The sequence below is a fragment of the Metopolophium dirhodum genome, chromosome 3 (assembly GCF_019925205.1).
Source record: "Metopolophium dirhodum isolate CAU chromosome 3, ASM1992520v1, whole genome shotgun sequence".
NCBI classification, from domain to species: Eukaryota; Metazoa; Arthropoda; class Insecta; order Hemiptera; family Aphididae; genus Metopolophium; species Metopolophium dirhodum.
The window spans coordinates 35901838-35917536 of record NC_083562.1 but is presented as its reverse complement, the minus strand read 5'-3'; the positions used below and the strand labels follow the sequence as shown (position 1 = coordinate 35917536).

The 15699-nt window shown below is 31.1% G+C and overlaps 1 protein-coding gene across 2 annotated transcripts; it reads left to right on the top strand.

Annotated features, from left to right (window-relative positions):
• The first annotated feature begins 1157 nt into the window (after window positions 1–1157).
• Window positions 1158–14969, top strand: LOC132940968 (protein amnionless). 2 transcript variants are annotated; one of them, XM_061008795.1, is made up of 8 exons: window positions 1158–1492; window positions 2205–2468; window positions 5061–5260; window positions 7086–7335; window positions 7921–8151; window positions 11916–12060; window positions 13835–14003; window positions 14629–14969. In XM_061008795.1, the coding sequence occupies exons 1-8, from the start codon at window positions 1417–1419 to the stop codon at window positions 14728–14730; spliced, it is 1437 nt and encodes a 478-aa protein (XP_060864778.1). In that variant the 5' UTR covers window positions 1158–1416; the 3' UTR covers window positions 14731–14969. The 2 variants fall into 2 exon arrangements, with proteins under 2 accessions (XP_060864778.1, XP_060864779.1); XM_061008796.1 differs by having other exon boundaries at window positions 1161–1471.
• Window positions 14970–15699: the final 730 nt, after the last annotated feature.

Sequence of the window (15699 nt, the reverse complement as noted above, 5' to 3'; positions counted from 1 at the left end):
GGTTTAGAAGATCGTCGCGTGATATAATATGAACCATATATGACGAGGTGGGTACATCGTTGTTTTGAATCATATCATATAATAATATATTATAATTTAAGGAAATCTCATAGGACCATAATATTATTATAATGTTGTTATATTGTACACTTGTATTTTAACTTTTAAATCACTACTATACGTTTGGCCATGTGTTCAACGTCGATCATAATTATTTTACTATGCCATTTGCCGACATCACGACGACCGCTGTTGGGAGTGTAATATTTTATAATATATTTTATATTTTATTATTCTACAATAGTTCATAATGCATACAGCGTGATTCACCAAACATAATATGCTCGCACCCCGATTTGAATGGTTTGAATTGAAATTGTCGATTGTGTTGGTTCAAATTGCTATTTTTGAAATTTTCAAATATTACATACCTTCTACCTGAGGACCATATTATCAAATATACTATATTATATTTAGCTGTGTATACTAAGGATGATAATATATCGGTGCACGACAATATTGTATAGGTGTGTAGGATATGATGGGGACTATGATTATTTGAAAATTATAGACCATGGTAATTAATATTAATCAATTAGCATTTTATAACAGTTTGTTAAAATTGTCTGAGCATAATAAGTAGATACGTTTCTATAGTAGATTAAACCTATTATATGCATTTTACATTTGATGTAATATCATTGTCAAGGACTATGGATATTCTATGTTTCTATAAGTACATAAAACATTATTATTTAAAAACTTTTCGTTTGAATTCCTATATTTAAACGTGTTCAAACTAACAAGTAACAGGAAAAAGAGTAATTCTCGTTCAAAAAAAAAAAAAAAACTGTACCGCGCCAGGACACTCCATGCTGCTGCCAGTGTGTTGTACAAAATCTAAGTGTTAGAAAATATACGGTCCTTCGATAATATTACAGTATAATATCTAAAAATCATGATAATCAGAATTATTTGAACGAATGCGCACTATATTAAAAGAAATAATTAAATGTGAGCCAGCGTGATTGGCGAACCACTCTGTATATGCACTGCAGTGGTGCGAGATCTACAAGTGTAATGTGTGTATAATATTATGCATTGCGAATTATCATGTTTTTTACTGCTGCGGGCGCGATCGACACCCACAACTGGTCGGGCTAAAAAACCATAACGGTCTGTATGGTGTTCAGTGTGCGTTTGAGCTGGCCGCGGTACTGTAATATTATTAACCATATACACTATCGACACTTAAATATTATAACAACGGTAGAATAATTATATAATATATTTTAAATAAATTATGTCGTCGTTGTAGCCAGTCGTTCCAGCCCCTTTGTCGCTGTCGCAGTCCTTATATAATTCCGTTGCTGTCGTCGCGATCGCAACCCACGAGAAGAACCATATAATAATATCATGATGCCGTCGACGGCGATGATCGTCGTGGCCGCAGCTCTCGTGTCGTTCTCAGGTTCGCTCCCGTGCACTGCAAGTGGGTCCGTAAAGCATAAATCGGCTCACATAAATCGATATTATTATTATTATTATTATTATTATGCCGTCTAGTTCGAAATCCATAAAATGTCGAGTAATAATTGTTTTTAATATACCCATACTGCAGTGCTCAGAAGTTATATAAAAGTCAAAATCTAAAGCATGCAAACGAAATTGTTATAAATATGGATTCAATTATATTATACAATTATTCGAAATTCAAATTTTAACTTATTTACTAGTTACATTATAATAGGGTACGCCTACAAGTATATTATACACGATTGTTTTCCGAAGGATCAAACGTTTAGAACCTTAGCAAAAACGTAAAAAAAATTAATATTTTTGATACACCTATTTTCGTAAAGTATTCTCGAGTGCAGGTCAATAGGTCATCAACATTCAACGCTATCTGCAGCACTTACAAAACGTTCTAATGAAGCTGTCAACCTCAACACGCTTTGGACACTTTTACACTAAATAGGTAGTATTGTACCAAGCGATTGCATATAACCAGCTGCCGAGCACAATATTAACGCATCCTATAAAAACCGTTTAAACGACGTTTCGACCGTAATGCATTTATTTTTTTCTAAAATTCCACTCGACCGAGACACTTTACGACGGCCCGTGACGACAATAATATTAATATTTTATAATATTTGCATTGCTTAAAAAAATATACTTCCCTGCTCAAATGTTGTCTACAGGCGGCGCCGTGGACGGCGTGGCCAAGCAGTGGACGCCCAACGTGGACTTCGAGGCGCCGCGCAACTGGGACGCGGGCCACGTCCCTTCGCCCGTGGACGTGGCCGTGTTCCAGAAGGACACCGTGGTCCCGGTGGTGGTGCCGGCCGCTGGCGTCGACGTGTGCGAGGTCGTGCTGCCCTTCAACGGTCAGCTGATCTTGGAGCCCAACGCCCGCGTAGTCATCTCCGCGTCTTCCGAAGCGATGGGTGGTTGCACGGGACAGGGTGAGTATAATCTTATAAAATTACGTAAAATTTGGTGCTCAACTTCTGATTTCGCGTACCCCGTGTTAGTCCATTTGTACATCAGTCGCCCCCCCCCCCCCCCTAGAACAAAGTTGTACAACATGATAAATTATTATGACCGTTTTTGATTTATCTGCAGTATTTTAATTTATTTTCCTACACTACCGCACCACTTCCGGCTTCCGGCGTTTAAGCTTTGAAGTTTGAGTCAACATTAAGAATGTAAAGTTGTAAATTAATAGTTAACAAACAATATATTTAACTCAAAATGCTCAAAATAATAATATATGGAGACAAATATGAACTTAATCAACTTAAGAGATTAGTTAGTTATTTTTACTACCATACGTAGGTTACTTGCGGGTCACGTTCATAGTGATTTTTAAACATTTTTATCCAAAACTACCTAAATATTTTGTTGAATATGCACTGCCTATATACCTTTTTATTGCACATAAATACTAGCTAACAGTTGTAGTAGTTTCAGAAATAATCACCCTTTTGTGTTAACCAAGTTATTGAAGGAATACATATTTATTTTTTTATTTTTATTTAAAATCATTGTTTACACTTCACGGCATGATTAAACAAAGAAAAATAATTAATCAATTCGTTTTAACTACAGTTATACCTACGTATCGACATGATTTAAACTTGACATATTATTTACAAATTAACTGATAAAAAAATCAGTTACTACTTACTACAACGGATACTCTAAAAAGTTATGCTGTAGTAAATTAACTGACTATTTGAATAAAAAAATTTATTTTAAATTTTCCAACTACCTAGTTGATTTTTATAGATCTTTATACCTACAGTTACATAATGTATTACGTAATGTATTTAATTTTTTTGTCTTGACATGAGAATGATGAGATAGATTATTGGTTATAAATAAGTATTGATTATACCAAAGAAATTGCATTCCGTTTAATAAGTTTTATATGTTGTAAATAAGTGCCACGGGACGATGGGGAAAAAAATCTAAATATTTTAAAAGTTGAAAATATGACCTTGTGGCTTTTAGTGTAGGTATTTAAAAATTCTAAAAATCAGAATTTTAATAAATGCATTATTAAAAGATGAAAGGAGGGTGAGCATGCTAAGTGAATCTCCCTATATATTATAATGAGTGGGAAATTACTGTTATAATATATTGCATAAAAGTTTAAACTATGTAGCGAGTAATAATTTATTTTAAGTTTAAAACCGACATTCATAAACATAGTTTCAACTTAATAATTATTTATGCATGCCGTTGTTTCTGATTAATTGTCGTGTAATAATATGTGGTGTCGTATATAATATACTCGTTTATCGTTTATGTATATTATCATTAAAATTTATGATGGATGACAATTGATAGAAAACAACAATGCTCTAAAATAACTAAAATAATAACATAAAACATTTTATGTATAATCCAGACTTCCTCCAATGGATAAAGAATAAATATAAGTTAAAAAAAATATATATATAAATAATAGTTTTGTACATCGAAAATTGTAAATATCCAAATGAAGATAAATTAAATTTGTGTCTGCTTCTGATAATGTATTATTATTTATTAGTTATTATGATATTAACTTAACAAAATATAATTATTATATCGTGCCATTATATTTCGTGTTAAAAGATACCTATAATTGAGTATAATATTATAAACATAAATCAGTAACAACACATTTTTTGAATCGATGAGCGCTATTTACAAGTGCAATAATATAAAAACAGATTGGTTTTTAGAAAAAAAATCAAATAATAATCATCATTCACGAAAAATAAACAAAAATCATGAGGCCAATCACGATTGCCTGCAGATGGCCTATAAAAAAACCAATAAATTATTAAATTACGAAAAATATGTTTAAACGAGATTATTTAAAAAAAAAATATGCACCATTATGCAATATTCTCAAAATAACAAATGTGCATAAATATCTCGCGAAATGTATCTTATGTATGTGCACTAGACGTTTTGTGTTATAAAAATGTTGACGGAACTTATTAATTCCTTCTACAAAGTAATAATAATAATAAAACGTGAAATCTTTAATTCGTCATTGTGGACTACCTATACGAATATACGATAGATATCCAGTATGTCCATTGACAATTTATAGGTTATTTTTTTTTAACTACCTACGCAGTTTTGAATGTGATAACAGCAAATAGTAATACTTGAATAATGTAATATATTATTATCGTCATTGTTGAATGTGACCGGATGAGTTCCAATTTTCCAGCAGGTGTCCTGCTAAATAACGTGATCACATCGGAACCGTAAAATTTACCGACTTTCACTAAACGCGTCTCGCTTATGTGCCGATTTTCAACAAATCGTTTCTTTTAAGTACTCGATATCTTATAAAAATATCGATTGAAGTATTTCAATAATATTGTTTAGTTTAGTTATTACCACCTACGTATTTAATACTTTCATTATTCGTACAATAATTATAATATTTCTTTTTGTATCGTAATGGCGGCCCCATAGCTAAATATCTGTCCTGCGCACGTTTACAGAACGCGGTACAGAATTTTTATCCGGTCGTTGTTAAATTTCAGACGTGACGTTTAAACAAAACGCCCCGATGGAATGGGTGGATCCGGACAACTGGTCGATGGAAAATTTTAACATAGCAACGCCACACGTGGAACGGATACCGTGCGTGCACGATACCGTCGTGTTCAACCCCGGCCATTCGTTTTCGGTCATCGTGCCCGACGTTCCGATCAACATCGGATCAATGAAGTTCGGGAACCAAGTGAGTTCAAGTCGACTGCAGTAGTAGTTGACCGCAGTCATTAAAAACCATTATTATGATATTTAAATAACAATAATAAATTATCGTTATTCCAATGATTTGGCTGAAACGGTATTTATATAGATAATAAAACCAGTACGTCATATTATTATTATAATATGGGCTGTTGGGATAAACGCATAATCTGTGAAGCGGCCAAAAACTAAAGTTTAAAAATCGTTTTCCCGTCTCCCGAGGTTTTCAATGTTTTTATTCATGTCTAATATATTGGTTTAAATCAAAAAATTAATGGTATTCCTTGCAAAATTCACCACGTGGAGTGTGTTTGTGTGAACTGATACGTAATATACTAATATGTCAAATTATTTTATTGACATTTTGACATCCGGTGTCAATCAATTTGGTGTAGGTGTTGTGAATCTATACATAAATTTAACCACAAGAATTCCTACAAAGACCTTGAATATAATGACGGATCCTATATGATTTCGAAAATTGTGTAAAATGAAGCATAAATTATGTGAATATAATATTCTGTAACATATCGATCCCCTAAAGGTCGTGTAGAAGAACACCATAATATTTATTTCTGGATTTAATTCGTTATTTTACCTACCTATACGATGAACATAAAAAAACATGTTTTGTAGATATAATAATGGTTTGAATCCTGATCGGACCACTATTAACATCTTACCAGTGAATTTGTATACATTCGTCATAATGAATGCAATATTTATTAATTTAATTATACCTATAAGACATGGCAAGTAAACCAATTTTAAATAGTAAGTCACTTTATATCTATAATATTATAATAATATGTATATCGAAAATCGAAATCAAAATATAGATTTGAAATCTAATCTATGCATTAAATATATTTTGTAACTTTAAAGTGGTAGTTTTCTCAGAAGGTTCCCTTTCCTCAAGACAAATATTATGTACCCATGAGGCTTAGAGAGATACAGACAAGTATACGACTTTAACCATGTTTCGCTGATCAGAATCGTTTATCGATAAGCGAAGATTTATCGTTGTATTCAAATTTAATATCGCACAACTATAGGTACGAATAATATAATATTAATAAACAGAATATTTTTCATTTTAAGTTCAATCGTAATTCTCTGTAGAAATTACATTTCCTGCACAAAAATGCAAAACTTGACTTAATATTTAATAATAATATAGACGTGATGGTGCAATATCAGGATTATTATATTAAAAGAGAGTCTGACTTTTATAAAATATTTGAGACGTTTTAACGGCGTACCCTTTTTCGTAGTTATAAAACTAGTTATTTATGGTAATTATTATGGAGGTAAAATTGATACACCAAAATGTAGGTATATTATTTTCTGCGGCTCATATATAGTTTGGTTAATAATTTATAAGTAATGATCTAATTTATTATATTTATAATATATGCATAACATATTTTACTGGATGTCTGCGTAGCTATGACGTTATTGCAACCCCCCGGGATTGTCGGCAATATATATAATAATAATAATAAAATGAATATTTTATATTATATTTCGTGGTATACCTATACGATAACTAAAAGCAGTGAGCAGTACTTATAGTAATGTTATTTATTCGCGTACAACGCGCCCATTCGTCGTAATAATAAATAATATTATTTATGTAAAATATATATTGAGTATTATAATGATATAACGTTTTGTGTTTGTTGTAAAACAATATTTTTGTTTTTAACCAAATGAATTGAAAACCGAAAAAAACCCAATTGAATCTGTACACACATAGCTGGTAATATGGGTACACACACTACACGTATTATATTAATATATTATTACAGACGTTCGGTCAAAACGAATTGAACGAGTTTCTTTTGTCGGACGTCGGCGATCAAGAACTGAAGAGTTTTTCCCCCGACAACGACGTATCCATTACACTGACTTCGACGTCCTGCGAAGTCCATACAGGATGTGAATGCGGTACTCAACAACTTATCGACCAAGTATGCAAAGTGGCTTCAAAACGCTGCGATAGTAAATTGGGCTGCCTAAGTCCAGTGAAACCGATTGGCCATTGTTGTTGGACTTGTGGTGAGATTTTTAATAAACAATAATATACTGTTATTACCCTTTGTGTTGAGTGATATATTCATTTATTCGGTTCTATAGTTGTGAATTTAATTTAACCTTAATATTATATTACACTCATTGAATATATTATAATATATCATTTTATAAGGTTTGTAAACAAGACGATTCTTTTAAAAGTAAACACTCGAAGAGTATACTTAACGTGTATGAAAAATAATCTTAATTTTAGATAGGTACTTGTGGGTAATAACTATAATATGAACTATTCGTTCAAAATTCAATTCTTTTACATAAAAACACTGAGCGAAATAACTCAGAAAAATATTTTGTTTTAAAAATATAATAAAAGAATAAAATATAAAAAAAAAAATAGGAAAAAAAATAATTTTTTCAAAAATGTTGTTTTGTAATAACTTTATATTATATTTAACGTAAAAAAAATATTTCCAAACATGTTAGTACTTTTCAAGAAAACAAGTGTTTACCTTCAAAATATGTGCATTGTATATATGTATAGCAATTATAGTAATCAATCAGCGCTGTTCTAAAAAACTATATGTTCATTATTGTGTGGTTTGATTCTAGGAGCTTATTTTTTAATTAATTACAACCCAAATAATTTCACAATTGAACAATTCAGCAAAGAATTCGAAAACGACATGCCCAAATTAAAACCAACGTTTGAAAAACATCAACTTTCTTATTACATGAGTAAACTGTTGAACGGAAAAGTACAAGTCGTAATGGTGAGCAGCACAAAATATGTGGACGAAATAAATGAAATAGCTAAGACCATACAATCGCTGCTAATTACTTGTAAGTAGTTACTTATAATTGATATTCTTATAGTAATATACTTATAGATATGCCATCACAATTTAAAAAAAAAACATGATAAATATCACGATTCTAGTACAAGAATCTATAATGTAATTATTATTTGGTAAGACATAATCAAACTCTCAAACTAGGTATTCAACCATCAAAAATTCAGACATAATTCATCTCGTAATTCATTAATTAATAATAATTAATTGTTCTTTGTGCTATAGTCATAATAATAATATTAAAAAATATAATTATGAAAAACCGGAGAAGTCACTCTGCTGTGTATTAGATGTCTAGAGGAGCCAATATAATGGATGAGTTAAATTTATAAAATAATAATATAAAATCTTTGTATACGAAAAACGAATCTGAGTGAATACGGTCTGTCAGCCTATAATATTACTACGTATATTTTTAATTTTATGATATTATTGTGATTATAGTAATTTGTTTTACAGTATATTGTAAGGTAACAGTAGGTTATAAACAAATTTTGAGCTAGACATTTTTTATCGACAATCGTTGAAAAAAAAAACTAATAAAAATCGAAATTTTTTCAATGTTTATAAAAAAATAGTTTAAAAAGAATCACATAGAACATTTTATGTTGTATGAAAAATTACAATATAAACATGTGATGAACATATATTATTTTTATTTATCTATGGTTATTTTTTTTAGAATTATACCAAAAATAAAATTGTTATTAATTTAATAAAATTTAATTTTATGTTTGTTTTTCTAACGCTTTTGAAAACTATTGGGAATTTTTTACTTATGACCTCCCAAAGTGCCAACTAGATTCAGTTATCTATCAGAAAAGATGCTGATCTAGAAAATCTAAATATTTGTATACTGCCCCCAAAGGTAATGACAAACAAAAAGAAAAACACATCATTGTAAAATCAATTCTCATTCATTGCTCCGCTCGGAATCTGAAACGTTGATAGGTACATAAATACAATATAATATTATGTATGTACAATGTCCGGCAGGGCAATGTGCAACTATGTTTACAATTATTATTAAATAAACACTCAATAATCAATAACTTTTTTTCATATTTACGATATTATTAAAATATGATTTTGTATAGTGTTCTTTTGGGTTGGCTCGACTTGAAATACAAAATTAAATCATCGGTTTTCCGCTCCCGCTTTTTAAAGTTACGATATAATAAAGTAAAATTATTAACTCTCAGTAGAATTTATCCAAATATAGTTACGTCACTTTTGAAGTTTATGTAGCTGGGTGGGATGTGTATACGAGAACGAACGAATGGTGAAAAACCGTGGACCTAATCTGCATATTTTATAATGTTATCTACAATATGACGTCAATAACAACAGGCGCCGGTGTTCAAAAAGCTGTCTATGACATTGGAACTAAAATATTATTAAAATGTATAAAACGCCACCACTCTTGAATACCAAATATTTTACACCATAAAAGATACGTATTATTATGTGTTTTTTTTTTAATATTACATAATATTATCTCACATTTACTACTCATATATCGCCCCGCTTTTACATTACCATGAACAGCTTTTACAGAGGATTTATTTTCGATTTGAATAAGTACCACATTCATACATGTCATTTAGTACCACCCTCCTATTTTATCTATGACATTAGTCAATACAAAACTATTTTTCTCAATTTTCAAAATAGTTATTAATTTTTTTTAAACAATCACATAAAAAATTACCAAATTAGAACCAGTTAAGTTTTTGATGTTTTCAGAATAATAAATCATATTATATAGTTATTATATTATGTTAGCAAAAAACTTTAAGGATCGCATAATTTGTCGAAATCAATCTTGTTGTAATGCAAATTGTACGACAATCCATAAAATAAATCTACCTAGGTATATTATTATAGTGAGTAGATTAATTATTAATCTAATTACATATAAATATATAATACTATATTCTATTTAGTGGAGCTATGATTAGTCTATCAACAAATTGTTCGACATTTCATTAATATAGGCGTGTAATATATTTTTTGCTAATACAGTATTACTAATATTATTGCCTATAGTATTCTCGAAAAAACAATATTTCTACCTTCCCTAATACTTAAGTCTTTTTTTACTCAATCGTTGTATATTTAATATATTTGTTAAATTGTTTAAATAATTTTTCAATAAATTAAGAATAAAAAAATAGCAAGTATAGCAAACTTGTGCCAAAAATGTCTTACAAATAAAAGTTGAAACAACCAAATTTAACTGTTGATTTGTAACCAAGATAATCTTCTAAGGTGACCTTTTGGGCGTATAATAGTGTGCATATAGCCTATATTATAATATGATATGGCTGGGTAAAACACGATTGCGTACGATTGTTTTTGGTGACACCTTTTAAGCTACACGATTGCGTACGATTTTACCTGATTTTCAACTACACGATTGCGTACGAACTAGGTATTTAGCGTTGTTGCCAATTTTCATACTAGTACCTATATAGGTACCACATGATTACACTAAAAATAATTTATAAATACATTGCTTTTTTAATAATCATTTAGCTTTTATTACCTACGCTTATTGTTAGGGTTTTAAAATTTCATGAAATTTATTTTCTTGAAATATTTCATTTCCATGAAAAATAAAAATAAAATGTTTATTATATCAAAAAGTTTATAGTCGTCAAATTCCAAATGAACATTTTTAAAAGTTTGTTTGTTATATGAAACAAAGAAAATATGTAACATATTTACATATAACTTATAAGTTGTTTAATAAATCTATAATATAACAAATTTAAACATTGTCTTTTAACTCTTAAGTTACAAGCTCATAAACCAACTCAACATCATAACAATATGTTGAGAGCCATGACTCTGTGAATGCATATTATACTATATTATAATTATATTATATTATATTCACAATGTATATAGACATAAACCACTCTTATAACAGTCGTGAATCGTAACCTTTTACAATATACAAAATATGATATAATTATTAAATAAAAGAGTCCAGAGCAGCTTCACATAATCACATCACTTAGTCACATACACACACATATACGACTTTTGTACACCTATAATAATTACTAACTAACTTTTATATTGATTATTATAAAAGTCTACATTTACTGGATATTTATTTGGTATATTGTAAAATTAATAAATTTGACAACGTTGCATACAATTTCATACGCAATAGTGTTTATTTTGATACTTGCTACCCATCTTCAAACATACGCAATCGTGTTGTCAAAAAGGACAAACGTACGCAATCGTGTTCTACCCATATATGGCTAGCTATACCAACACAGACATCTTTACATTTTTTAAATCGAACCACTAGAAGTACGTTAATTTTTGTCAGCGCGACGGCTATTTCACGTCCATAAATTGGTTTTCTATAGTGACTTTCAATGACTTGTGCATGTGCGTGCGTGCGACCATAAACCAGATAAGAAATAACAATAAAGTGTAAATTGATGCGGGTCGCGGGTGATTGTAGGGGAGTACACTCACACTATAATGATCATTGACTTCACGCACTAAGACGATCAGTAATCGCATGAACGAAATAATTTCCTAAACACAACTCCTTGAAAATGACACCATTTGCAGGGGCCTTAATATCATAACTTGTGTGTTTTTTTTTTTTTTTTTTCTAACGATTGCTGTACAGTAAAAAACCACTAAGCCGAGATCGAGCTAACTTTTTAGCGGGATGCTTGTCGTGTTTTTCCTCACCGGTGTGTGCGTATTTGTTTTTCGCAGATCAGGGCGTGACAGACGTGAAGATATTCCACTCGGGACTGGCTTACGACGCGGACGGCATGACGTACGGCCAAATAGCCCTAGCCACGTGCATCGTCATATTTTGCAGCATGTTGGCAATTGTGTTGTACTACAACAACGACTGGTAAGACACAACCGTAAATCATAATATCATTATGTACTTATGGCTAATACTGGTGAATTTTAATGGACAGACCAGCAATGAAAACCCGTCAACGGGGTCGTGCTGTTTGTCGGAATAACAACACGGATAAGTGGGTTCTAGTCGCGCGTCCTATTAAAAACTATACTCCGCGGGTTCATGGTCGGCGTCTCTCGAACTTTGGGATACCTTTGTATATGGATGGATCGCTAACGTGTATATTATAATATCGTGTTCAATTCTCGGTTTCAGATGTCATGTACTGTGACGGTAAAAAAAATTTAATATATTCAGTTTTATCGATACCTACGACTTTATGATTATGACGTGCCTACCGGATATACGGATGGCGGGACGTACAATGTATACATACCTGATATCGGGTATATGTATTTTTTTGAACGCATCGGAAAATGTTTAGAACTATCGAATTTACACGGATGGATATTACTCGATTGTTTTTTCAACAAAAACATATACCTATCTTTTACCCATCGTACTGATACAACGAGTGATGCGATAAGAAATCTGAAAACATATTGATATACATTTTTCAAAATTGTACTCTTATTTATTCCACTTTAATTTGATTTTAAGAATTAATCCTTGGTTATTCTTGAAATTGGAATTATTGGAAAAAAAACCATTGAAATAAGATGACTGATCTCGGTAAACTTAAAAAAAATGTATAGCTTCATCGTATAATATAATATGATCAATAATTATGGATAAAACTGTTCAAGTTTTTTGCGACGAATATTGGGTAGGTACTTGTCGACTATTCACTGGTTGGTATCCGGTCTCTTTTTTATTACCTTACTACAGTAAATACAGACTGTGTACAGTTACACACAACAATGATAATTTAGTATTACTACGCACATTGAATTTACATTATATAATTTCCTATATTGAACTCCTCAAAAACGTTCGGTAATCGAATCATGGTAAGCCTTGGTCGTATCCGAGCGTCGATTGGAAACTTTTATCGTCTGAGTGTGTATAGAGGAGGTGCAATTTGAATCAATGGACTGAAACCCATAGTATATTATAATAGGTACACTGTCTGATATATAATACCAGAGACAGTTTTTAGTGACACTTTAGCTCCTACCTATCCATAGTATTATATATACGTAGTTGTGGTATACCTATGACGATTAAATTGATTTTTTGGACCATCGTAAAAAAAGTTATGATTTTGTCTTATCGTCAAATAACACTTGCAAGCATACTGTACTACCAGATGAGAGAGAGAATGATGACTATGGTGGGTGTGGGTTGTGAGTGGGTGCGCGTTTACTGACTTGTGTCATATTTATATTTATACTTCCCGCTTGCTTTGGGACGGTTCGGCGCCACATAGTCGCTATAAAAATCTGGTAAATATTGGTTCATAAATATAAATCACAAAGGTCGAGAAAAGCCGGCTTAATGGTTTATAAAGTGTATAAATATGCACCATGCGTATATGTACAGGATTATTTATAGAAGAAATTCGAGCGTAATCCAGGAAATATCTTATAAAATACGAAAAATGGTTTTGATATTGTTTTTTTAAGAACAAACTGTTTTACGCGTTTGTCTACATAATCACCAGCAGGTAATTGGTCTTAAAATAAAAAATTAAATTGTGTTTTCTTAGACAATAACTATTTTACTTTAAAATAATTACCCTGTATAATATATCTATAATCTGTAATATTAACAATATACTATAAACTGTAATGACAAACAATCGTCTTTTCTTGGACAGGAAATTACTATTTTCCAGCTCTGGGTCTAGTGCTGGTGCTGTATTCGTCAAATTCAAAAACGATACCAACGAAGCTGTAGAACTAATCGACGAAGACGTCCGATTGCAGCGTAAGACTTCGTTCGACAACCCCACTTACGGAGCCGTGGAGAGTATGAACAAATCGCAGGTAAAAGCATATTATATAGCATAATAATAATATACTCAACTACAATGGTGGATCTAGGACTTGTTAATATGTGAGGGGAGGGGGGGCACATTTGTCAAAAAAATATATTAAATACATATTTATAAAAACACTCTTATATTATAGTTATTAGTATAAAATAATTATATATTATTATTATTATTATTATTATTATTAATGTACAATAAGTGTATAATAAAAGTCTGCAATCGTCAACCGATGTTTTGGGTATGAAAATTAACAAAAACGATATTTTTGGGGATGTTCCGCATCGTACGCTATAGTTGTATAATAGTATTATATAGCCTTTCAGATAAAAATGTTTCGGTAAAAAATCATTCCGTTTTAAACTCAAAAGCTTATACACCTACCAATAATTATGTCCTGTACGTGTTATACGTCTGTTGTGATACGAATAAGCTTTACTGCAGTTCACAGTGCCCCAATAATCAAAAGAAAATGATTTACCGTTATAAACGTTTTATTAATCATAATTAATTTTTTATAAAATAATCATATAATAATAAAAAAAAACATAATATAATATTATATATGTAATTATGTATCGCTCACCTGCAGTTAACACCCTCGTATATTTTGTTTTCAGGCGTTTAGGAAAATGCATTCGTATTCGGATCTGTCTGTTTTGACGACGCCGAGTGACGCGATGGATGTCGAACTGAAAGAAACTGGCGAACAAAAGTCATGATATTAATATGATTATAAATCCGCCAAAATATGTGTACGTTTATTAGTAATTGGTTTATTTATGTGTACAACAGATCGTAACAATATTATATTTTTTAACCCGTGTCACATAATACGTTTATAATAATTCAATCCATCCGAACCGAATACGAATCAGACTCGTGTCGTGTTTCGACCATATTATATTGTCGCTGCTGCAGTACGCGATTATTCGAATAAAACTCTTAATAATACATATCACTCAAATCGTGTGAAAACGATTATTGTTTTCATCGCAAGTATAATATTGTTCCTGCACATCACAGCGGTCGGCTCTATTCAAATCGAAACAATTATGCGCGTTTGCACGTGCAGTAGGTATCCATCAGATCTCCGGAGACATACAGTTTTTAATTTGTTTTGCGTCGACCAAAAGTTACCCTGTAATAGCCCGTGGCCTAATGGTTCAATATTTTATTACACTTTCATTGCTATAATATACCGTACAGACGTGATTACCCCGAGGGACGTATAAGTATATTATTCTAATATACGGATAGAAAAACCATAAATTACGACGACAGCGTAACAACAACAACAACAACAATCAACAACACAATATAAACACGATATTGTATTTAACAAAGTTGACACTGCGAAACTACGACATCGACTTTGACGATTAAGTCATGTAAAAGCAGTAATTGATATATTATGATAATATCGTACTAAAGTTCTCCGAAATAATGCAAAGATCACGAGCTCTATCCTAGGACACTCGAGTGGTTTTCTCCTCCGCTCCGCATTAAAATTAATGATAAGTCGAAACTCTTAAGTAGGAAGGAAATAATATAGGTTACGACCAAGTACGCCTGCAATGTCTGTGTAGCTTTACCAAAATTATAAGTAATTTTGTTGTTTTTCGCCGTACATATTATTATATATTTTTATTCTTGTATAAATACTATATTAAATACTCCGTTTAATCTCA